The 23,763-nt window shown below is 45.8% G+C and overlaps 1 protein-coding gene across 8 annotated transcripts; it reads right to left on the bottom strand.

The window, feature by feature from the left end:
* Nucleotides 1–563: 563 nt before the first annotated feature.
* On the bottom strand, nt 564–23,360 carry DLG4 (discs large MAGUK scaffold protein 4). 8 transcript variants are annotated; one of them, XM_051995876.1, is made up of 21 exons: nt 22,653–23,360; nt 13,729–13,893; nt 10,442–10,495; nt 10,192–10,251; nt 9,751–9,875; nt 9,380–9,549; nt 9,112–9,248; nt 8,847–8,991; nt 8,326–8,464; nt 7,995–8,151; nt 7,602–7,704; nt 7,312–7,426; nt 5,549–5,725; nt 5,056–5,092; nt 4,913–4,940; nt 4,758–4,805; nt 4,478–4,579; nt 3,868–4,040; nt 2,638–2,747; nt 1,579–1,670; nt 564–1,471 (listed from the first exon to the last, which is right to left on the bottom strand). In XM_051995876.1, exons 1-21 carry the CDS (start codon nt 22,680–22,682, stop codon nt 1,365–1,367), a joined length of 2,274 nt encoding a protein of 757 aa, XP_051851836.1. In that variant the 5' UTR covers nt 22,683–23,360; the 3' UTR covers nt 564–1,364. The 8 variants fall into 8 exon arrangements, with proteins under 8 accessions (XP_051851836.1, XP_051851839.1, XP_051851840.1 ...); XM_051995879.1 differs by having other exon boundaries at nt 13,828–13,893; nt 22,653–23,359; XM_051995880.1 differs by having other exon boundaries at nt 10,192–10,242; nt 13,828–13,893; nt 22,653–23,358.
* Nucleotides 23,361–23,763: the final 403 nt, after the last annotated feature.

Here is a 23,763-nt window from a genome sequence, read left to right as displayed (position 1 = left end):
CCGTTAGTATCCCAAGTGAGGAGAAAGGTCTTGGCTCCTGTAGGATTTGAGGACAGGAGGGACAAGAGACAGGAATGAGGTAATAGATCTTTTAGCTGGCCTTCAATGAGCTATTGTGCAAGGGATAGCTCCTTCATATGGTATTTGACACATCAAATGATCTGCCCTGATTTTAGTAATTTTAGTGATACCCAGATGCATTGTTGGAGACACCTTACAGAGATATCATCAACCTCATGACATGCTTGGGGCTTGAGTGGTTTGGAGAAAAAGCCAGACAGACTGGCTCTTGCCCTCCAGAAGCTCATACTCTTCTGATTGCAGACTCTAACCTCTTATTAGGTTAATAATAATCATTTCCAAAAGTTTTTTGCCGATTTCTGGTCATTTTAACATCAACCCATCTTTCTTATACCCATCCCTCATTAGGTTCTTTTCCTATTTCTATCAATTTCCAAACACCATTCCAGTGGTAAAACAGTCAATTAAATCTGGATATTTCCAAACCCACCCTATTTACCTCCCTTTCCCCCCTCTACTCCCAAATAATCAGGCCACAAGCATTTTCAAGTATCTGTCTCTTCCTTTCGCTCTCTCAAAAAAAAAATAAATTGCAGAAGGCGGCAGCATATCTAATCTCCCCCAACTCCCCAAGGCCCACCCCCCCTTTCCCCTCTCCCCACCCCCTCCCATATTCCCTCCTCCCCAGACCCTGTCCCTCCCCCTTCCCCAAAAAATCCCAGAAAAAAGCCACAGTTAGACCTTCCACTCATGCAAACCAGCAAGAAAAAGGGGGAAATTCATGGGGAAGGTGAGGGGGGTCTGTGTGACTGCCCCCAACACCCCTCCCAAAAAAATAAACCACCTTTGAGAAGAAAAAAATGGAGAACAGAAAAAAAAGAAACGAGAGAAATCAAGGGAATATGGGAAGTTGGGATGTAGGTGAACTCAAGCCTCTCCCTCAGCTGAGAAGGTTGAGCCTAGTGGCCCCTCAGGCCCCAAGCCTGGGTTGCTCCAGAAAGTGCTAGTCCCCTTGCATTCTGGAATGTGAAGGGGAAGAAGCAGCAGGAAGGGATGGCTGAGGTGTCCCAGGTCTTGAAGGCTATGGGATGTGGTGAAGGGAGAGGGATTTTTAGGAGAGATGTTCCTGGATCAGGAATCCAAGTGTCCAGCTCCCCTAGCTTCTCTGTGCTCCTGGGACCCAGGCATCCAGCTCAGGGGGACGGGGCACATGCAGAGAAGTCCCCCCCATCTGGGTTGGGTCATAAAGGAAATAAATAAGAGGAGAAGGGCTTGAACAGGTGAGTCCAGATTGAGGGGCCTTAGAGGGCAGATGAGTCCAGGCTTCAGTGGTAGACAGGGGATCAGAGTCTCTCTCGGGCTGGGACCCAAATATATGGCCCTGATAGCTCCTCAATGATACGTTTTACTTTGTGGTAGATCTCCTCAAAGGTTTCACCCTCCACAATGGCTGTAAGAGTGAAAAGAAAGGAAAAGTAAAGATTGTTATTGGTTTCTCAGTGTTTCCACCTCTTCCCAAGAAATTCCCAATCTCCTCCTTTCCATTCTCCCACATACCTGAGAAACACTCTGTGAATTCCTGCTCCAGTTTCGTGGCTCTGTCAAAGGCTTTGCGGGCCTGATCCTCTGTTATCCGTTTGTTAATTTCTCTAGAGAGAGAAGATGGGTGAGACAAAGGAGACAATATGGTGCCCAGTCCTATCTTATTCCACATCCTCTTGATGCCGAGAGCATAAATCAATAAGTAAGAAGCTAAGGTACTTTTGGAATTTGTTTGAGGGAAAGAGAGACAGTCATGAACAAAAGCTATAATTTCAGCAGCTCCTGGAGCCAGGGTTTCTTAGATGTCTATGGAATACCCTCCATAAAAAACGCCAAACAAACAAAAATCCTTATAGAATCTCATCTCTGTGGTGTCAGTCCCCACTGTGGGAATTATAATGCACTTGAGTCCAGGCTCCCCTAACCTGAAGTTGTTGTCAGAAGTTATCATCTTGAGTCATTCAGTTAAAAAAAAATATGCTGGACCTGTGATTTCATCATTATGGGGAACTCCCAGTATGGCAATTCTCTTGACTGGAGCATATCAGCAATTTAACTTGTAGTCTTAAAGAACTGTCTGGGGCAAGAGAAGGTCAAGTGGCTTGTTCTGGATTGCACAGCATGTCCTCAGGTCTCCATGACTCCAAGGTCCCCTCTTATCTAGTCTGCCAGCTGCTTCTCTTGACTCCCTCAACAGGCTAACAGAAGCTGAAGAGTACAGGGAATAATAACAAGGAACCCTTCAGGCTACTAGAACTGAGGTAAAGGAGGGCTAAAAAAGTGGAGGGGGAAATTTCATGAAAATAAGTGAGATGGGGGAAGGATCCACAGCGCTATGCCCAAATAACAACACAGATCCTAAAGATCCTAAGGAAAAGCTCCTTGGAAACTTGACATTGACTTGAATCATCTAGAGACCACCACTTGGTGTCCTTTGTATTTATGGTGGGGAGGGGGGGGGGATATTGTAGACTGAGATACAAACAATACAAGGAGATGTTTTGAGGCACATGGGAAGGCCCTGATTCACACATCCCTCCCCTCTTGTCCCTTGGAAGCTTGGACAGTACTCACAGGATGTTCTCCAGGGATCGAGGTCTGATGAAGATGGCAATAGGGTGCAGGTGGGCCGCCTGCAGCCGCCGCACGGCATTGGCCGAGACGTCAAGGATACAGTGCTTTCCCTGGGGGGCAGCAGGGGAAGGGGAGAGGACAGGAGGGTGCACAGGTGGAGACAGAAAATAGGGCAAGAGAAGACAGAAGTACCCAAGCACAGAGGGGAAGAAAATATGGAAAGAGGAGAAAAACAAGTGAATAAAGACAAAGGAAAGAAGAGAAAGAGTATACAGAAAAATAGAGGAAAGATGATATATGGAATTACAGAGAATGAAGAAAGAAGAGGAAAAGGAAGGAGGACAAATAGGTGAAGCAAAGAAGAGAAAAAGGAAACAAAGATAGAGGGAACAGAGGGAGAAGAATGGAGAGAGAATGGCAAAGAGAAAGAGGAAGGAAGGACAGATAGGCAATGCCAGGGAGAAAGAGGGAAGGAGGAAGATGAGAGAGCAGAAATTGGAGAAAGGAGACATAATAGAGAAGGCAAAGTGAAGGGAAAGGAGATAAAGAAGAGGGAAAATAGACAAAGGACAGACAGATGGAGAAATAAGGAGAGACAGACGGCAAAATAGGGAGGCAGATGGGGAGAGGAGGAGCAGAGAAGGGGAGGAAGAGGAATGGGAACAGGAGGGCAGATGGGGGCGGGGGGAACCATCGACAGGTATCCATGCAATGCCAAAACAAGAGAGAAAGCAAAGGTAGAGAGAGAGAGTGAAAGGATGATTATGGGTTATACAAACATACAGGGGGAAAAAAGAGACAGAGACTCCAATAGTGCAGAAGAAAAAGATTGATAAGAGAGAAAGTTCAGCCAGTCAGAAAGAATGAGGGCAGATGTAAGAGAGTTAGGTTGCAAAGCCAGGAATGGGAGGAAACAAAGCAGAGACCAACCAGATAAAGAAAGGAAATGGGGCACAAAGAAAGGAGGAGAGGTAAGGGGAAAACATAGAAAGAAAAGCAGGCAAAACCATACCAAAAAATGGGGGACAGTAGGAGATGAGGGAGCACAGCAGGTTGTGGGAAGGAAGATTGGATCAGACAGAGAGAGGAGCAGGATATGGAGTCAAGACCCAGCAGGGGAAAGAGACAGAAAGAGAAAAGTTAGAGCGAGAGAGCTAGAGGAAGGCAATGGGTTAGGAGAAGGGTGGGGGGGAAAGGGACACTTCTGGAGCCCGGGCCCCAGGGCAGTACCTGTTCAGCCACCTCACGTACAGATTGTACGCTGGTCCCATAGAGGTGGCTGTTGTATTGACCGGCCTCAATGAACTTGTGAGCTTGGATGTCCTTCTCCATTTTCTCTCTCGATGACACAAAGTGGTAATCCCGACCATCCACCTCATACTCTCGCTTTGGCCGTGTTGTATCTGCCAGGAAGGCCCCCACCCCGACCTGAAATCTAGTCACCATCCCTCCCACTGAAGGACCTGCCTTCAAGGAACTAAATAATCCAAATCTCCCATGTCTGGCTATGTACCCCGCTCTTCTGAAGTAGGGTAGGAAGATAGGAGGCTTGGGAGATAACTATAATTCCCAGCATTTCTTGGGGCAACTAACTCACTGCCTTGAGAATTTTGCTACTAATCAAGGATTTGAGGGGATGTGGTCTCCTATCCTTCATCTTTCTGATCTCTAGTTACCAAGTGATTATGGACTATATAATTCTTAACACCCTTTGGGTCAACCTGTTCTTTGGACAAAAGATTATGGGATTATGTGGCATACTGGCTCATTTGGAGGGAAAATCTTTGGGACTATACCATACTGCCTCCCTTCTTCCAACAATCCCAATCCAATCACTCACGGGGAACACAGGATCCAAATTTGTCAGGGAACTCGGAGAGGAGGTCATCATTGGCCCTGTCCTTGGTTGGGCCAAGAATGATAATGGGACGAGCATAGTGTACTAAGAAAGGAGACAGTGGAGTCAAAAGTTAAAAGAGATCTTAGGGCAGGGGAAGGGGACAGAATCAGGACAATAGATGAAAAGAAAAATTGTTGGGATGGGCAGCTGAAGAGAGGTCAGAGGAAAAACATCAAAGGAAATTGTATGGGACAGAATATGGATAGGGATGGATTTTCACCTTCCATCTGTGTCACCGTTTCATAGCTTAGCACTGTGTCTTCTCGACCTAAAAAAGAGAAAAAGGTATATAATATAACCTTCCTGACTCTTCACCATTCCCACTCCCATAAGACCCCTGATCCCATTTAAACCCATTTTTTAAGACATACCCACCTTGAGATCCTGAGCTAGAACCCCAGTCCTAAGAAAAATATGGGAGAAAGGTCACTTAACTCTTCTACTCCCCAAAGCTTTTATTGCCTTAAACTTTCCACTTCTCACATTCTCAGCATCCCCCAATCTTTCTCCAAGCTCACCTTGGCCTTTAACCTTGACCATTCCCGCCGCTCGACCCTGTGGGGCATAATGGGAGTTAAGGGATCATATAAGTACTTTAATAAGTACTTTAATCCCTCCCTTTAAATAATTTTCCAGGCCTCTGACCTCCATAAGTAAGGAACTGTCTCCTTTTCTCTAATCTCCTAATTTCCAAAAATCCTAGGGAAACTCTGAATAAATTGAAAGTGGGCTTTTCTCGCCCCTCTCTTTTTGACTCGCTATTCAGGCCTCTAGGAACTACAATACCCAGCAATCTCTGAGGCCTAGGCTCTTGTAAATGCCTCTAAGACTCATGGATGATATGGTTCCACAATGGAACTTGGAGAAATTCAACTTTCAAGAATTCAAAGATTATGACCTCCTTCCCTAATGAGGCACACATTCTAGACTCTCTTCAGTTAAAGAGTTATCATACAGGCTGATCATATACATTCTTACATCTGCTTAGGTCAACTGAGTACCTCTACTCACCTCCGTTTACTAGGAATGAAGCCAATGTCATCAGTTTCCCCATCTGGCTGGACACGTCGTGCCTGCCACCATTCTTCATCACCAGCATCAATCACATGCAGCACATCCCCAAAATGGAAACTAAGGGCCTGGCTCAGGAAGCCACAGTCCTTGGTTTTGTCATAATCAAACAGGGCCCTGTTTGGGTTTGAAAAAGGTTAGAAAAGAAGTCATGTGTGATGATCACATTAACACCCTGGATACCTTAAAATCAGCCGGAGTCAGGATAAGCAAAAATCCTTGGTCTTTATTCTCGGTCTTTAGGGGTAGGAGTAAATTGGATGGATGCAGGATCTCCACAACCTCTCCTCTTCGTCTCCTACCCAGAAGTGACCCTGGCTAGTCTTATTCGACCCCCTAATCCTTCCCACAATCTCTGTATATACCAATTATTGAGCCAGCACAAGATAATGGGAAGGGCCATTTTCCAAGTATATGCTTATAGAGTATTGTCCAATTGGTAATTAGCCTTAAGTGCTCTGTTGGCTGACCTCAGTGCATCAACCCAAGAGTTTCAGCCTTCTACAGTCATGGTTACCTACCAACCCCACAAATAAGTATAAAGTCTGGCATGACACAGATAAATCAACAGATTAGGGGAATGAAGCCAACAACAATAATGATAACTAACATTTATACTACTGTTTTAAGGTTTACAAAGCTCTTTACACATATCTCACTTGATTCTCAGAGTATCTCTATGAAGCCCTTTATTATTATTCCCATCTTACAGATGAGGAAACTGAACCTGAGAAGTGGATTTACCAATGAATAAACAGCTAAGGCAGAATTTGAACTCAGCTCTTTCTGAATCAAAATCTGGCATCTTATCCACGATACCACCTATTTTCTACTCAATCTGCAAAATGTTTGGATATACATAAGGAAAGAAAGCTGGGAGTGGTTCCTGGAAGTAATGTTAATATGGACTAGAAAGAATGTTGAGGTGGGAGAACAAGAGCAACATGGGAAAGTGCCAAGACAAGGAAGACTCAGGAGGTTTCCTTAGGAAATGACAGAGATGTGGGGAGCATCACTGTGTGGAGAACGGTCAGGGGGAAATTCCACAAGAGATTTAAATTTCAAAGTGAAGTTATAGAATAAATTAAAGAAGAAGAAAAGGAAGAATAAATAACTATAAAGAGAAAATAGAACCTAGGCTATGAGCTGGTATCAGAACTCAGGTTATTGGGACCAGAAGGTATATGGAAGAGCAATGTGAAAGAACAGGAGGCTTGAATGAAGGAAGGACCATAACTGCATGATCTTAGGCAAGCCACATCATTTTGGGTTTTTTTTTAATCCATAAAATGGGATAATAACATCTCTTAATACCTCGCTCACACAATTATGAGAACTCAATGAAATGATACATTTTAAAGTGCTTTGAAAACTATAAAACATTGAAAAAATTTTGAGGAAGGCAGAAGCAGCCTTGTATTGTGGAAGGAGAAGCCAGACCATCTCAGGTCTGATGTTCCTCTGACTGGGATAAGCTAGCAAGTCATTCTGTGCCTCTGTTCAGGTGGTTTCCTTCCTTGGAATACCACCTTTAAATACCTTTAAGGAAAATAAAAGCCAATGAAGCATTTATTGTTGCATGGAGATGGAGGGATGAGGAACTGGGAAAATAGAAGGATGGGAAACAATGATGTGAAGTTATGGTGGATGAAAAGGGGTGGAGAGAGGGGAATGTAAATGAAGGAAAAGGACTGAACTCTAACCTTATATAAAAGCCTCTTTTGGGGTTACTCCTCAGAGAGGCAGTCCCAGAACCCAAGCTGCTGTTCATTAGCTGTTCTCGCAAATCATGGATTTTGGCCTCAAATCGACTGTACTCTGAGAAAAAGAAGGAAAATCCTCTCTATCATAGCTGATGACCCTATGGCCCCATCAAAAGAGAGTGACTCACATATACAACTCCCAATCCATCCCAGGTCTTTGTTTCTGTTCCTTTCATTGGCACTATGACCTGAATCACTTCCTTAGCATTGTCTCACTCCTGCACTATTACCTTCTGGTTTATACTGAGCGATAATAGTGACAGTCTGGCCAGCATTCTTCAATGCAATAGCAGCTTGTTCGTGGGTAGCATTTCGAAGATCCACACCATTGACCTGAAGACAGAGAGGGTATGATAAGTCACCAAGTCATATTGCTGAAAAGCTTCCTATGGACCTCAGCCTGTAGTTTGAGATTTAAGGCTGGACTTCTACACTTTATTACCAGGGAGCCCTGACACAAATTGAGATGGTTTCATTCTCTATTTAGAGTCTTATGAATATCTGTTACAGACTTTGTAAGGATAATTATGTTACCAGATTCATGAATTCCCAAAGTGCTTCCTTCTTAACAACCAGGGCTGGGGGCTAAGAGTTTCATGGGATGGGGGAGTTGATACTCTCACCGAAAGAATTTGGTCCCCCTTGCGTAGCTCTCCACTGAGGTCGGCTGGACCACCGGCAAGAATGAAAGAGATGAAGATGCCTTCGCCATCTTCACCCCCCACAATGTTGAACCCTAAGCCTGTAGAGCCCCGATGGATCACAATCCGCCGTGGCTCCCTGTGGGAATGGAGAGTACAGGGATCACTACCACATAATCTGGTCATCTCCTATGATGTGCCTCTCCCAATTCCCTGGCTCCCCTAGTGACTTAAGTTTTTGGCCCCTTCCTCTTTTCTCCCCACCTCCCAACTTCAATTTCATTCAGGGTTCCAGGTATATGGTTTTCCCCACCTGGGAATGTCCTCCTCTCCCAGCAACTCTTTGGCCACCGGGGAGTATCGACGGGGGGAGGTGGGTGTCATGGCTGGTGGATAATCAGTGCCCAAGTAACTACTGTGGCTGATCTCATTGTCCAAGTGCTGGGAATAGGCTGGGGAGAGAGACAAAAGTGAGTACTGGCAAGTGGTTCAAGGACCAACCTAATTCACCACCCTGGGGAGCTTCCTGATATTTAGACTTTTTGAGGGAGAGTTTTATAAGTTATGTTATCAAGGGACTTGAAGAGAGAGAGCATCTCATAAAGGGTGCTGTCAAAGGAATTGAAAAGAGTATATTCACAGGCAATCATGTTGGGCGGCTTCCCAGGGAATGATGTCAGAGTCTGAAAGATTCTTATAGGTAAAAGCAGACATATTAGGGATTGTCACAGGGAGAAAGAGCAGAAAGTTAGGGCAGAATTCACAGAGGGTGATGATGGGATATAGTGGAGACTCTCATAAGGGGTGATGTCAGGATTGGGGAGGGGCTCTCACAAGTGGTAATGTCAGGTGGGGCATAGCTATCACTCAAATAGGTGTTGCTGGGTTTTGCCACTTTCAAGTAGACAACATCATATGTGTTCTTCAGGGCAGCCACAGCATCCTCATGCATCACATCCTCCAGCCCTACACTGTTCACCTAGAAAGAGGAGAACAAAGAAGAAACCAGATCAGAGGATATAAGGCACTGAACTCGGAAGATAGGGAGGCCTAGCTGATCAAAGTCAGTGTTTGGGTGCTAGAGGAAAGGGAAACTCACAGCAAGGATCTTGTCCCCAATCTGTAGTCGTCCATCTTTGTGAGCAGCCCCGCCCTCAATGATCTTTGTCACATAGATGCTATTATCTCCTGGGATGTGCTGGTTCCCCACACCTCCTGCAATGCTGAAGCCAAGCCCTAGAGAGGGAGGGGAAGCTCTCAGGAACTGGAGCTGAGAGGGCAGGGACAACAGGGAGAGCCAAGGCATTCGAGAGAACTTGAGGGGCCTGTACCCATAAAGAGGGACACAGCTAGAAGTCAAGAGTTACCTTTAGGTCCCTTGATGAGTTTGATCTCCATGAGCTTCTCAGCGGGAGGCTTCCGTCGCATGACATAGAGACGAACAATTGAACCTGCTTCCTTCAGGGCTTCTACTGCAGCTGAGTGTGTTACCTCCCTTACATCCACCTCATTGACAAATAGGATGCTATCATTGACTCTAAGGGGACAGCAAAGCAGGTATCTTAAAACTTTGATATCCCCCATCCCACTAGTCCCCCTATTTTTCTTAGGGACTCAAGCATTAGGATTTGTGATTCTCCCTCCCATTCCTCCCAGCTATATGATTCCTCTCAGGGCCTTAGCTCCCCAGTTCCCATTCCCCTCTCCCTCAGGGACCCAGGTATCCAGGCCCCCACACCTGAGTCGGCCATCCTGTGCTGCAGCCCCCCCAGGAATGATCTTGGTGATGAAAATGGATGGGTCATCGCCAATGTGTGGGTTGTCGGTGCCACCTGCGATGCTGAAGCCCAGGCCTGAGTTACCCTGGGTGAAGGGGAGTGGGGGGAGAAAGAATCAGCAGCTCCTACCTCTGCCTTGTTTCCACTGGTAGAGTCCTCTCCATAAACTCAACAGGAATAAAGACATAAGGGCAAAAAAGGGGGTGGTAGTAGCTGGAGCAAGGGAGTTGGGGAAAAGAGAAGGAACAAGAGCTAGGAGGTGAGGGGCTATTAGCAGGTAAGAGAAGTGGAAGTTAAAGAATTAGAGGGCTGAAATAGTGAAATCAGAGAAAGAAACAAAGATAGTGCCTGAAAAGTATAAAGAAGATGGGAGCTAAAGAGAATAGGGGGCACTTACTCACCCGCTCCAGTGTGATCTCTTCATACTCCATCTCCCCTTCTGTTCCATTCACCTGCAGCTCCAATATAGGCCAGAAACAAAAACAATGAGACATATATTCCTATCTTAGTAACCTATAACCCTCCTCTTTTTTTCCCCTTTTCACTTGTACCTAAGCATTTGATTTTTTCACTCCCTACTTCTCTTCTCTACCTGTCTTCCTGCTCTCCAGTCCTAACCCTCCCAAATCCCTTCAAATCTGACCAACTCACATATCCAGGGGCTTCAAGAGTATCTGTATTCACAATCACGGGGGGAGAGTTGGCCTATGGTTGAAAGACAAGAAAATATCATGAGACTTGACCCCAGAGAGTTTGTGCTGGGGTAGAGGGGAGGGGGTCCCCATTATCCCAGCTCCTCATCCAATTTCCACGGCTTCAGATTTACTCATCGATGCAGGCATTTTCCCTCTATTGGCTTCTAAGCTCTCATTGTCCCCCTTCCCTCAGGGAACTCCCAAGAACAGTCCATCTAGATGAGAGGTTTTAGAAGTCCTTGAATGTCTAAAAACTCTGAAAAGGGGTAGGTAGATTGGTGAAAATCGAGAAAGTCTTGGTTCTCTCACCCTGCACTTAAGGTGGTTGTACACTTGTGTATGTATACCTGTATATGTACGTATTGTTTGTGTATGGCTGTTGGTTGGTGAAGGGAAACTGTGAATATATGAGAAGTAGCTTTTAAAAAAGAGATAGGGAAGGGAAGAATCAAACAAGGGGAACAAAAGATGAAAGGTAAGTTTGAACAAGCATAGAGTGAGAGAAGAGTTTCTCACTGCATCCATGATATGATTTATATATGCTATTCATTATACATACAACCAGGGCTTCAGGGACAAGGCACTACCTACATTGTCCTCTTCTCTCAGTAACCTCCCAAGGATTTTCAGGTGTCTTTCTTTGAATTTTCAATTCCTCCAAATCTCTTTCTCTTAGTCTCCTATTGTTTAGCCATAGTAACCAGTATCCTATCACTAATTGTTATCAAAGCAATAAGCATGAGAAAAGCACAAACAATTGGTCTCAAAGGAGATTTTTTTGAATACTCTCTTCCTTCCAAAGCTCTCTCTCATTACCATGATCTGAAATAATACATCTCAAATCCTCTTCAGTCCCTCCTTGACTCGTGTTCTCTTCTCCAGTCCCTATCGAAGACGAGGATGGTGAAAGAAATACCAGTCCTTGCTTGGAGGATTTCTCCTCACAACCATCAAGGAAAGAATTAACATGTGAGAAAGGTAGGGTCAAATTTTTTCCTGATGTCACTCTTTACTTAGCAGTTATCATGCAGATGTGGGGAGCCTACACCAAAACTGAAAGAAAGGAGGTAATAAGACTGAGAATTCTCCCTTCATTGTCCTCAAAGTATTCTTTGCCCAAACTGTGATGTACATCTCCTGGATCTACCCAAGCTGGCTACTACTCCATTTATTGTCAGGTCTTTATAACTTCCATCTGATTCCTCATCACTGTTTCCTATGGTCCATCAATCATCACTTATCTTCCATTTCCATCCATTATTGCTATGTTCTCATCATTCATTCACATCCTTGTCCTCCATCTCCATCCCCATCTATTTCACATCCACATTCCCCTCTATTCCACATCTCATACCTTCTACTCCTAATCTCTCATCCCATAATTCCTACAGTCCACACTTCTTATTCTCTTTTCCTTATCATCAGATCTCTTTCTAACCCCCAATATAAACACATCCACTTTCCCATCTTTCTCTAAACCCCCTTTCCAACCTACCTCTAGTTTTCCAGGCTAGTTTTCTTATTCTAAAGCCCTCTTTTTTCCCTCTGCCCCATCTTCTGTCCTCCTAACCCTAGAATCTCCGATATACTTGTGTCCTAATATAGTTGCTCCTTAATAATTCATGTCCTACTCTCCCAAACCTTTATCCCTACATCTCCTACTTAACTTGCATGCCTAACCCCTAACCCTACCTTTTACATACTCTTTTTCAATATAATTTCTTGTCAACTACCTAACTAGCTCCATTAAGCCAAGCATCTTCAACTTATTTTCCATTCCATTCTATATTAACTTTTAGGCAAACCCATAGAACACCTCCTTTTATAATAATTATGTGAAAGAAGAAGAGTAACATGTAGCATCTCATCTCCAACTAAATCCTTTCCATCTCCCTCTACCAATTCTCATTCCTAATCTTCTAGATATTCTCAACAAAAGTAAATTTTTCAGTGACCTCACCCTCAGTCTTTTCAAAGGATCCCAATTCTCTTTGCTCTGTCTTTCCCTTCCCTACTACTCTTGTTTCTGAATTCTTTCCTGACCAGCACCACTCTAGGCAGCAATGTGGAACAGTGAGTTAGAATGCTGGTCTTAGAGTAAGGAAGATCTAAATTCAAATCCTGCCTAGGATTTGAATTTGCTAGCTGTGTAATCCTGGACAAGTCACTTAACCTATTTCCTCATCTGTAAAGAAGTGTGTGGAAAGAGCCAGAATTCATGGCCTCTAGAGTTCTTTCCAGTTCTATGATGATTTATTTCCTCTAATTCCCTGGGATTAGTATCATCCAGTTATCCTTTCTCCTGATTTCTCTCCTTCACTTTCATCTCCCTCCTTGAATGCTCTTTAGAAACCTTCTTCCTACATACTTGGTATACAATACAGATGCCAAGATTCTCTTCTCAGTCCCTAGTACCTCCTTTCCCTTAACAACCAACCCATTGGAATGCATTAACATGAACCTTCAATCACTCACTACTCCCAGTCTTTTATCATATGAAATTATAGAGGAAGAGAGAGGTGATGGAGAAACTGAGGGAAGGGATGAAGGGAGGAAGGAAGGAAGGAAGGAAAGAAAGAAGGAAAGAAGGAAGGGAGGGAGGGAGGAAGGGAGGAAAGAAGGAAAGGAGAGAGGGAGGGAGAGAGGGAGAAGGAAAGGAGGGAGGGGGAAGGGAGGGAAGGGGAAGGAAAGGAGGGAGGGGAAAGGAAAGAAGGGAGGGAGAAAAGGAGGGAGGGGGAAGGGAAAGAGGAAGGGAAAAAAGAGGGAGGGGGAAGGGGAAGGAGGAGGGAGAGGGAGGGAAGGGAGAGAGAAGGGATGGAGGGAGGGGTAAGGAGGAGGGAGGGAAAGAGGGAAGGAAGGAAGGAAAGGACAGATTCTGCCAAAATAAAATGGAGCTTATGAAGTATTAATGGAAGCATTAATAAAGAGTCTGTGTCGCCTCTATGTGTGTTGGGAGTGGGGGTGGTGGTGGTGGTAGTATAGCAGGGGAAGAACTAATGTAAAGAGAAAATTCTTCTACATTACTTGTGAGGGTTTTCCCCTTCTGGGGAACCAGGAGCCTAACTTCCATTTCCTTTCCTTCTCTAGGTTCCCGAGTCCAGTGCTCTCCCCATGACCCAGGAAGCCACCTCCCCCATCCCCCAACCTCCACTCTGGCTCTCTTCCCCCGTACCGGCCCTTGGGGGGGTGGCAGCGGCTCCAAAGCTCCAAGGGACTGGGGAGGGGGCCACCTGGGTCTCCTACCTTGAGCGGGGAGAGGTGGGCGTGACCCACGACCCCACTGACGGCCTCGAGATGGGACAAGTTCCTCTCCGACACGTGCACCAGCTCGGGGGCGTTTACCTGGTTGGGAAGGTGGGCCGGGCTGTGTTCCAGAGGGGGCGTGTCTTCATCTTGATAGCGGTATTTCTGGGAATGAAGGCAATATCAAGAGAAGGTATCGGGACAACTCCCGGAACCAAGATTCTCCCAGTCTTTCCTCTTCCCACTCCCTTTTGCTTACCATCCTTCACCCACATCCAGTTCTTTCTAATCTACAATCATCGACACCCCAGTCCTTCCCTCAGCATGCTACCTCAAACTTAACCCGGTACTTCTTTCCAACCTAGTCTTCCACAACCTATACTCTTTGGCCCCTTTCCCATTTTGTCACCCTTTCTTTCATTTGACAGTTTCCAATACTCTCTGTGTCATTATCCCTTTATTAGCCCTCTGATCTCCCAAGTCTTTAGAGCCCCATTTTCACTTTCTCTTCTCAGTTCCCAATTGTCCTAACTTTAAAACCTCAATCTCTTGTTTCCCATTCCCTCAGCTCCTAGGTTTCCAGTCCTTCATAGCTCATTCCTAATTTCCAAATCCATCTATTTTTATTCCTCTATTTCCAGAGTCCTTACAGTTCTTACAATTCTCTCATTTCCTTAATTTTCAGGTTCCTCATCTCAATAATCAATTTACTATCCCCTCAATGTCTAGTTTCCCATTCTTTCCTATTCCATTATTACTATGTGCTTGGTACATAGTAGGCACTTAAATGTTTAATTTGAAAATGAATCGATTTCTCTCATTTCCTCAGTAACCCTTTAATTCTCCAATTATTCCTTAAGGTTGTCCCCTACTCTCTCAATCCTTATGGTCTCCTTGTCTCCAGTAATCAGATTTTCTTCATTCCAAGTCTCCCACTCCCTAAATATTGTTTTCAGTCTTGGGTCCTTCAATCTTTCAGGCCTTCAGCCCCCTTATTCTAAATTCATTTCACCAGCCTCTCAGTCCTCAGTTCATATCTTCCCAGTTCTCAGTCCCCCATCCCAACTCAACCTTCAATTTTGCCTCAATGCAGAGTTCTCAGCTCCCATCCCCTAAATTATGCATTCAGTCAGACATACTAAAGTCCCATCTTGTAGGCACTTAATGTTTATTGATTACCTCCTAATCCTATCCTCTTAATACTGCAGCTTCTTCAGCCCTCATTCACTGATACAAATCTCTTCTACTTCCATTTCCTATAACTCAAAGAGCTTCTCCATTCTCAGATCACACTAACATTTATCCACTTTTCATCCCTAAAGCTAGGAGAGGGAGTTAGTCATTCACAGCTTCAAAACATCCAACATCCCAGGCAGGAAGTATGTAATAGCACTCCCCAACTAGCATCACTTTTAATCTTCAGCTGCAAAGGTCAGCCATTCAGACCCAGATATTATAACTCTGCTCCCAAGAACACACTCTCTATTCCTCTTCACCTCTACCCCCAACCTCAGTTGTGGGATAAACTAATCCTGATATTCCTCAGAGAGAAAGATGGCAATAGAAAATGGAAAACACAGATCCTTATCTAGAATGGGATGGGGATAGGACTTAGTTTAGGTCACTGAGGAGGCTGGGAGTGAAAGTTGGGAAAAGGATTGAACACAGCCTTTGAGAGGATTCAATCTCCTCCCATCAACCTCTAATCTCTTTTCATTGTCTCTAATTTAAAGGATATCAAATTAACTGGAGGTAGAGCCGAGGGAAGAGAGAATATCAGGGGGAACAATGAAAGATGGAGATATGTATATGTAGGTTGAGAGTATATCTGTTCTCTTTTCCCACTTTCTGCCTTCCCTGTCCTTAACTGTAGTTCCCAGTATTTGATGCTATTTCATAGTGCCAGATTCTATCTGACCCTGCCTCATTCTGAGACATCCTACCACATCCAATATGTGAATTGTGTAGATCTTGTAATGAATGATAATGCCTAGACTAAATTTTACTTCTTAAGCAGCAGCCTCCTGAACTCTTTGGGTGCTCTTTGATCTCAAAGTCCAAATACTATCAAACCATGAGGCTTAGGTTTCTGAGTAAATCAGAGGGTTAAGTATGTTTGAAGGATCCACTACCTTCCTCCTTAGGAAAGGTTTCAGGAAATGATATTGAAAAACTGAATCTCAAAGTTTAGGGTATATTAGAAGGAAAAAAAAGGGACAAAATGTCATTCATTGCCTGTTGAGAAGTTATCTCATGATATTTAGGGTATAACAATCCGGACCACAAACTAAGACTTAGGAGGGGTATTCAACTTCAAGTAAATAACCACATTCTAGTTTATCCATACACCAGAAATCTTGAGGTAAGTGAATGGAAAGATGTGGGTAACAAATCTCTCAATCTATCTTAAAAAATAGTCCTTCCAAGACTTAATTATTAATCTTAACTATCAGTAAAGGGACTAGGTTTGATAACACACCTCTCCTATGAAAATATTGGGGATACTATTAAATGAGAGAAGAGAAAAATCTTCATAGGACCATAAGTTTTAATTCATCTCTGTTCATCATTAGGTGCTCCAAAAACAAAAGGATCTTAATTCTTACATCTTGTAAATTGAGTATGAGAATTATACACAAAGATTCTTTCTAAAACTGTGAGAAGCAAGTGATTAGGGGGAGGGGTTAAAAACTTTTATCTTTGCAGTCCTCCCCTCAATCTCAGGAATAGAATAGTCTGAGGGAAAAAGGGGTCTAGGACCGAGTAAGACAAAATATCAACACTGGAGATAAATGGAGGTTGGTGACAAAATTCAGAACTGATCATTTGTTACAAGAGGCCAAAAAATGAGGGCAGGAAGAAAAAAACATCTGTTCATCTAAGGAAGAGTAGTTCAGGCCTCTTCAGGCTACTCCTGAAGCCCTCAGTGAAGTGCAAAGAATATGGGACTAGGATGGAAGCTTTTATACCCCCAATAGCAGGAAACAGTTTTTTTTTTTTTTAAATGATTCCTCTGAAACTCACCAAGAAGCAAAAAGGACTGGCTTGAATTCCCAAATTACTGGAGTATAAGGACAACAAAAGTGGAGGAAATGGTCCTGTTGCTCTTATCTCCTTGAGACCCCCTCATTCTTGAGGCCCTGCTATGGTTTGTCCCCTAAAATTAGATGCCAAGGAAGTAAAACAGGATTGGGGGGAGGGCAACTGCTCCAATCCCATTGTGGCTTAACTCTGAGGCGCCCAGGGCAGATAAAAAAAAATCTGGGACAAATGTTTAACCCTCCTCCCTCATATTAGATTCTAGATAAAACTGAAGAGTAAGTGAGAACGGGGCTGTCTTGCTCACATCCCTTGGGACCTTCCTCCCCAGCCCCCCAGACATAAAAAGGAAACAAATGAAGGCAGAATCCCCAAGGAATCTCCACCCTCCGGACCCTATGCCCAGTAGAGGGGAAGGGATGATCTTGAAGCTTGAATCCGAGATTCGAAGGGGTCGTGAAAATGGGAGGGGGGCCGGGAGCCCATACCCCGCGGCACGTACCACGCAGAGACACATGGAGGCGAATCTGTTCCGAGCCGACATGGAGGAGGGGAAGGGGATAATGGGGAAAGGGAATGGGATATTAGGGGGTCCCAGGGTAGGGGGGAGGGGCGGGGGCTGCGGCGCCGGTAACTGGAGGCTGCGGCCGGAGAGGAGGGGGGGAGAGCAGCGCCTGCGCAGTGCGGGAGAGCGTCATGGGGGGGGGGGGGAGCGAAAGGAGTGAGGAGAGACCCCCCCGGAGCCAAGCGTTCCCCTTCCGTCCTCTAGGCTGCGAGTTCCCCAAGCTGCTTCTTCCGTTGGGCGCCCCCATTCAACTCCGCCCCCCAAGTCTATACATCCTCAAAACTTGACCCCCCAGTCCTCCTCTGGCCCGCTCCATCTTCACCCTATCCCCGAGCAGTCTCCAGAAACCTCCCTCCCGCGCACAGCTAGTCCATGGGTCCTGAATCAACCTCTCCACGGCTTCACATCACAACTGAACCTTTACTCCCATCATCCACTAGCTCCTCTCCTGCCCAAAATGAATTTTTCTGCTCGGGGAAACATCAAATTGATAGTGACCTTCTTGCTGAGAGATCGCTAGCCCTGGCTCTATATAAAGATGTGTGACCCTTGGTAAGTCTGACGTCCTAGTGCCCTGGACAACGGCCTCAATTTTACAATTGCAGAGTAGGTTCCTCCAGAAGTTCTCTATATCAATGAATTGTGCCTCCTACAGAAGTTCCCTACATCAGTGAAATCACAGGTCCAGTACCAAGTCCTAATTCCTCCACATTTAGCCTTTCTTAAAAAATTCTGAGTCTCTCAAGCCATCCATCCCCATCAAAAACCCACCAAATTTCTGTCAGCTAGGGGAAATCCTATGAACTTGAGGGTCTTTCCCCAATAACATAAAATTAGTTACCTGATTTTAATATCCATATAAATTGCATTTTCATTTCATCAAGGACCTTTGTAAATTCCAAAGTTGTGTCCCAGGTTTTTAAAGTTCCCTATCTAAATTCTCTGAAATGATCCATTTCCAACTTTCTAATATACAATCAGCCACACTAGGAACAAAGCAATCCAACACGGACTTCTTTAAAGAGACTTGACTCTTCTCTAATACCTGGAGGTAGGGTAATGGAGGGGAGGACTTCCTCCTTTCCAACAGGAATTCAGTTTCCCTTCCCTCTTGACTCTCTCAAATTTTCAGAGACATTTCCAAATCCTTCCTTTTGTTCCTAAACTTCTGTAGACATATCTCCTTCTTAAACAATTCCATAGGATGAAGGTGGTTTTATATTTGCTGCTGATTAGTTTATATCCTTAAAGCCCATTACCTCCGAAAAAATTTAATAACAAAAACTGCTGACCATATTTTGGGTTTGCTCTCAAATCCTATAAAGGAATCACCACCTTCAGTGAATGCCTAAAATGGATTGCTCTCATTTCTCCAAACCTTTCAGAATTCCCAAAACTATCATCAGATTCCAGGGAAGTTGTCCAAAACAATCTCTAATGAACCCTCAGATTTTCCAGGTCCTCTAAATTCAATGACCTTAAATTTGCTTTCTGGCACCTCTAGAATGCTTCAGAGTAAAGGCATCTGTCAAAAATCTAGTTCGACTCTATCACTTTTTCACTCACCATGTCCTATCATCCATATAGTTTTCCACAGATTCCCAAAGAGCTCCTACTGTTGCTTGAACTTCAAATATTGATCTGGATGATTTTTAAAAATTTAATAGCTATCCGTAAACTTCATTGATGCCCCAAAATCCAAGTCAGGAAAAATGTGACACAGGAAAGGATACTCTAAAAGGACAGGGTGGATTTCTGAGGTCTTCCCCTATTGTGGACTTCTCCAAGAACCTTTTCTTATCCACCTTAAAAATGAATCACTAAATTTCCAAGGAATATTCAGGTTTCCAGGTAATCTGCCCAAGACATACTATGTATAACCAGCCATACTTCCTATCTCTCACCTCTCACCCGTGCCCCTGTTCAGTTTCCCTCGTGGACCAAAGTATCAATCCTGATCCCAATTTCCTTCCTTCTCTGAAAGAGGAAGGCTTCCGAATAAATGAGGACATGAATATCTAAAGGAAATGGTTGTGGGGTCGGGGATAGTGGTGGTGAGGAATCAGGATTTGGGGGCACACGGTCTGGGAATAAAAGGGGAAGGGGGGAGAATCATACAAACTTCCCAGTTCTCCAGAAGGGGGCGACATTTTTTCAGCCTCCCACCCTACCCCCATTTCCTTTTTCCCTCCATTTTCCGTTTCCTGTTGCCTAGCAACATAGCAATCAAGGACTTTGCCATTGCCTTGACAACCGTCTCCCAGGGACACGAGATAGGTGGGAGGGGTGTCTGATTCCATCTGAATAGACCTCCATCTTAGGTAGCCCAGAAGTGAGGACTCCCATTGCCAGATTCCCTCTTCAAAAGACCCTACTCCCCTCAGGGGCCCGTCTGAAGCCCACCGCCTCCAAGTTTCTCTAATTCGGGCCCAGCCACGCCTTCTTCTGGGACAACTCCGCCCCTTAAGCTGATAACTCGGCCCCTCAGTGCCCCTCCCACCATCCTCCATAAGGCCACGCCTCTCTTCATTCGCTCCCACGGCCTCACCCCCACCATTGTCCCCCACCCCCCCACCCCGCTCCAACTCCGCCCCGCCCATCTCGGCCAATAAGCATGGGTTGGTGGCCGGCTCAACTCCGCCCCCGGCGTCTCCAAATTGCCCAATTAGGACCGCCTGGAGGGTTTAACTGCTTCGTGTCCAGTTCTCTGGTCAAAGTCAACCGCCCCTTCCCCCACGGCCCCGCCCCCGTGCTCGCACCCCCAACCTCCATGGGCCCCGCCCGTCAGCCTGCCAAGCGCTCTAGTCGTAGCCGGTTACCATAGCAACGGCGCCAGCGCAGGGAAATAGGGAGGTGGAAAGAGGGAGGCAAGTGGGTTGGGGGCGGGGGCGAAAGAGACAGACAGACTAAGAGATAGAAACAAGAGATGGAAACCGATGTCAGGGTAAATATACTACGGGAGACGGCCAGAGGAAAAGGCCTCAACAGGACGAAGAACAAGTGCACACAATACCCGCCGAGGAATGCTGGGACACAGCGTCCCCTGCCGGCCACTCCCGTTCTACCCCGAAGCCTGCGGACTGGGCAGGACTACGACTCCCAACAGGTCTCAGGGCAACAGTTCTAGCGTACTTAGGGACCTTCTACCCCAGGGACTCATGGGAGTTGGAGTCCCACCTTCAAGTGCTGAAAAGTTTTCAAGGCAAAGAAATCTGTCTTCCCCCAAAACCACCTATATGTTAAATCTTCCTATGTTTCCTTCTTTTTCCCCGTAGAGACCCTATGGCATCAGAATCTCTAGCTTTTGGTTCAGTTCTAGATCAGAATAAAGGGAAGCTGTTTTTCTGGACTTGGTAAACATCTTATTAGCCCAGGTTTCTTTTTTCCTCTTTATTTTAACATGCTCTCAGAAAGGTTTGTACCTACTATCTCAATAGGGAGCTTTCCCTTTGCATATATCCATAGAAAACATCACCAGGGAAGGCATAGATAGAGGGAGGGGAAGGAAAAGGGAGAAGAGAAAAGGAAGCATGTCCTCAAGTGTCCCTAAATTTGCTTGGGCCTTTCCTTCCTGTCTCCCTAGTGTGTTGGCCTTGGGAAAGGGCAGGAAGAGGAAAGGAGGAAGACAAGAGATAGGGAAAAACTGAAAAAAGAAACATGAGGACAAGAAGAGGGGAAGTAAAAAGGACTTAAGAGAAAAAGAAAAAGAGTCAGAAAGACAAATAACAAAAAAAGCAGAAATAGGAAGACAATGAATTAGGGATAGGAGCCCTAGGGAAAGGCCCAAAGAAATGTGTGCAAGGCAAAGGTATGAGTTGGGATAGCAGATGCTTAAGACTAAAAGGCAACCAGGTTTGGTTTCCATGAATCCTGCCTCTTAAATCCTTCCCATATCCTCTGTCTTCCTAAGGCCCAATTCTATGCTCACGTGTGCACATGAACATTCATGTGCATGGTGGGATATGTGAGTAGCCTTCCCCCCAGATGCTAAGGCTTCCACTAAATATAACCCCTTCCCCATCCTATGACTCACCCAGACCCTGCTTCCCCCAGCCGCCACTTCCTGTCCCTCCTATTTTTCCCCACCCTCCCAGCTTGCCACCTGCCTAACCCTCTATACAGGCATCTAACCCTCAAATCTCAGATTCTCCCATAAGGGAGCCAGGTGTCCATCCCCACCACCACCACCCAGGCCCTTCTGCCTTTCACAGACTAGCCCCTCCACATTCAGCTTTCCATACAACTCCCCCAGTTTCCCCCACCGCCCCCAGTTCCTTTCCATTCTATCCTCCCCCTCATTCTGCCTACCTTCATTTTGCTTCCATCCCAAGCCCCATCCAACTCCTTAAAGCCTAGATCTTTTCCTGGGTCTGGGGCTCACCCTCCAAATCTAGGGTGTCCTTCACATCCCTCCCCCTTAAGAGCCTTGTTGAGCAGGGCTGGAGTTTGTCTTTCCATCTGCTTTTCTCTCCTTCCCTCTCTCTCCTGCTGGGGACAGGAGTGAGAGCTAGAGCAAAGTGAATGGGCAAAGGAGGAAGAATGAGAACACCTGCCTATTAGGGACTCCCAAATTCACCACTCACAGGACACCCCAAGTCAGCCAACTCCTATAAGCCTATCTTAGATTTCCCCTTGCTCTGGAGTTGGGGATCCCCAAATGATACAGCACCTCAAATCTTAATCTCATTTGAATTAGTTCTTTAAAATGGTTCCCTGTCTCAGGCCTTGACCCACTGAATCTTTACTACTACCAATATTCCTCATATTGAGTGACCCCCAAAAATAAATGTGTCCCCAAATTGCAGCTATATTCCTCCAAGTGGATTTTAAGCAATTCTTCTAAAACCTAAGAATATCCCTCAAGGCCTTTAATTCTCCCCCCAAATTGACCTGTAATCCCTATCAAACTTGCTCTTTCCTACCAGTGGAGACCCCTCTACCCCTAAAATATATGAACATCTTTCCCAGTATGAGCCAGGCTTCCCCCCAAGAGAAGCATTCTCCACATCCCCCACAAATTTCAAACCATCAGTCTCTTCCCCCCTAAGCCATAACCCCCCCACACACATTTGTGTTCCATATTGACACTTGGGGAATCACTCCGGGGTACCCCATAGCTGCCTCTAATCTTCCCTGCATTATCAATGTCCTCATGCTTCCTCAATCTGGGGAGACTCCTAAGCACCCCACTTCTGAGCTTCCCTTTATGGTCCCTAGGCCTCAGAAAAGGCCTACCTGGTTCCTCTATACAAACTCTGTTCCCTCTAGGTATCAGCCTTTTGACACCCCTTTCTCCAGTTCCCCCCAATATCCTGCTTACCTTGGTTGTCACGATACAGAGACAGTCCATGTTTGGGGGGCTGGACGCTGTGGCTTGTGGGGGACTCTGACTTCATTAGGGTCTCATTCCCCCCTCAGCCAGCTCTCCCCCCTCCCCCCTCCGTACCCCACTTTTTTGGGGGGCCGGGTGGGGGGAGGGGTGAGGAGGGGAGGGAGGGGGGAGAAGAAGAAGGGAAAGGAAGCGTGGGAGGGAGGGGAAGAGGGGCCCCAAAAGGTGGTCCCCCTAATAGAAGGCAGAGAGCTTGGGGGGTACCCACCCCAATCTCAGGAAGGATGGGAGCGCAAGGGGCTTGAAGCCCTAGGGGCCGGAGGCTGAGACATGAGCTAGGGTGGGAGAGGGAGGGGGAGAAAGAGTGGGAGAAACTAGGATGGGGGGGGTTTGAGAGAGGGGCTGGGGAGGGTCTCTCTTGGCAGCTGGGAAAAGGGGAATGGGAAGGGGGGGGGTTGGAGGCGGCAGCCGCGGCCAAGGGAGCAAGGAGCTGAGAAGGGAAGGCGAGAGAGGAGAGAGGAAGAAGGGGGAGGAAGGGAGGGAGCTAGGGATGGGGGGGAGCAAGGGAGGTTAACTCCTTCAGTGCTTAGGGAAGCCCGGATACACAGGAGGAGAATAGAGATGGAGGAGAAGATGAAGACAGAGTCACAGACACACATATACAGATGAGGACAAAGAGAGAAAGATACACAGTCACAGCTAGAAAAAAAGAGAGGCACAAGAAGAAAGGCTTGAGAAAAAAGGATGAAAGCAGAGGGGGAAAATAATGTAATTGGTTGGATTTCTTGGCAGGGGCAATGGTATGGTAGGGAGCACCTGTGAGTGGGAGAATAGGGCCCTGAAAATATTCTTGAGGCAAGGAGGGTGGGGGAGAGGGAGATAAAGAGGGATTAGGAGACAGGATTCTGAGTCTCTAGCTTGCCTGCATTAGGGAAAACTGATGGTCTTGGTCTCCCTTTGGGGTGGTTTTTAGGCGGCAGGGATGAAATGTGACTATTTCCAGGACTCTATAGAGCCTGAAATGTGAGAAACAGCAAGAAAAGGGAGGGATGTAGAAGAAAGTGGCTATTGTATGATGGAATGTCAATATTACGTTTGACTT

The sequence above is a fragment of the Antechinus flavipes genome, chromosome 4 (assembly GCF_016432865.1).
Source record: "Antechinus flavipes isolate AdamAnt ecotype Samford, QLD, Australia chromosome 4, AdamAnt_v2, whole genome shotgun sequence".
Classification (NCBI taxonomy): domain Eukaryota; kingdom Metazoa; phylum Chordata; class Mammalia; order Dasyuromorphia; family Dasyuridae; genus Antechinus; species Antechinus flavipes.
This window is presented reverse-complemented; position numbering and strand designations above follow the sequence as displayed.

Coding starts and splice junctions, on each gene's coding strand:
- DLG4 (XM_051995874.1), bottom strand. CDS start 17,311: ATGTCGGCTCGGAACAGATTCGCCTCCATGTGTCTCTGCGTG. Junction 9,876..10,191: donor AAGAGATCACACTGGAGCGG/GTGAGTAAGTGC, acceptor CCCTTCACCCAG/GGTAACTCAGGCCTGGGCTT. Junction 8,465..8,846: donor CCCACCTGACATTACCACTT/GTGAGAGCCCCT, acceptor CTCTCTCCCCAG/CCTATTCCCAGCACTTGGAC.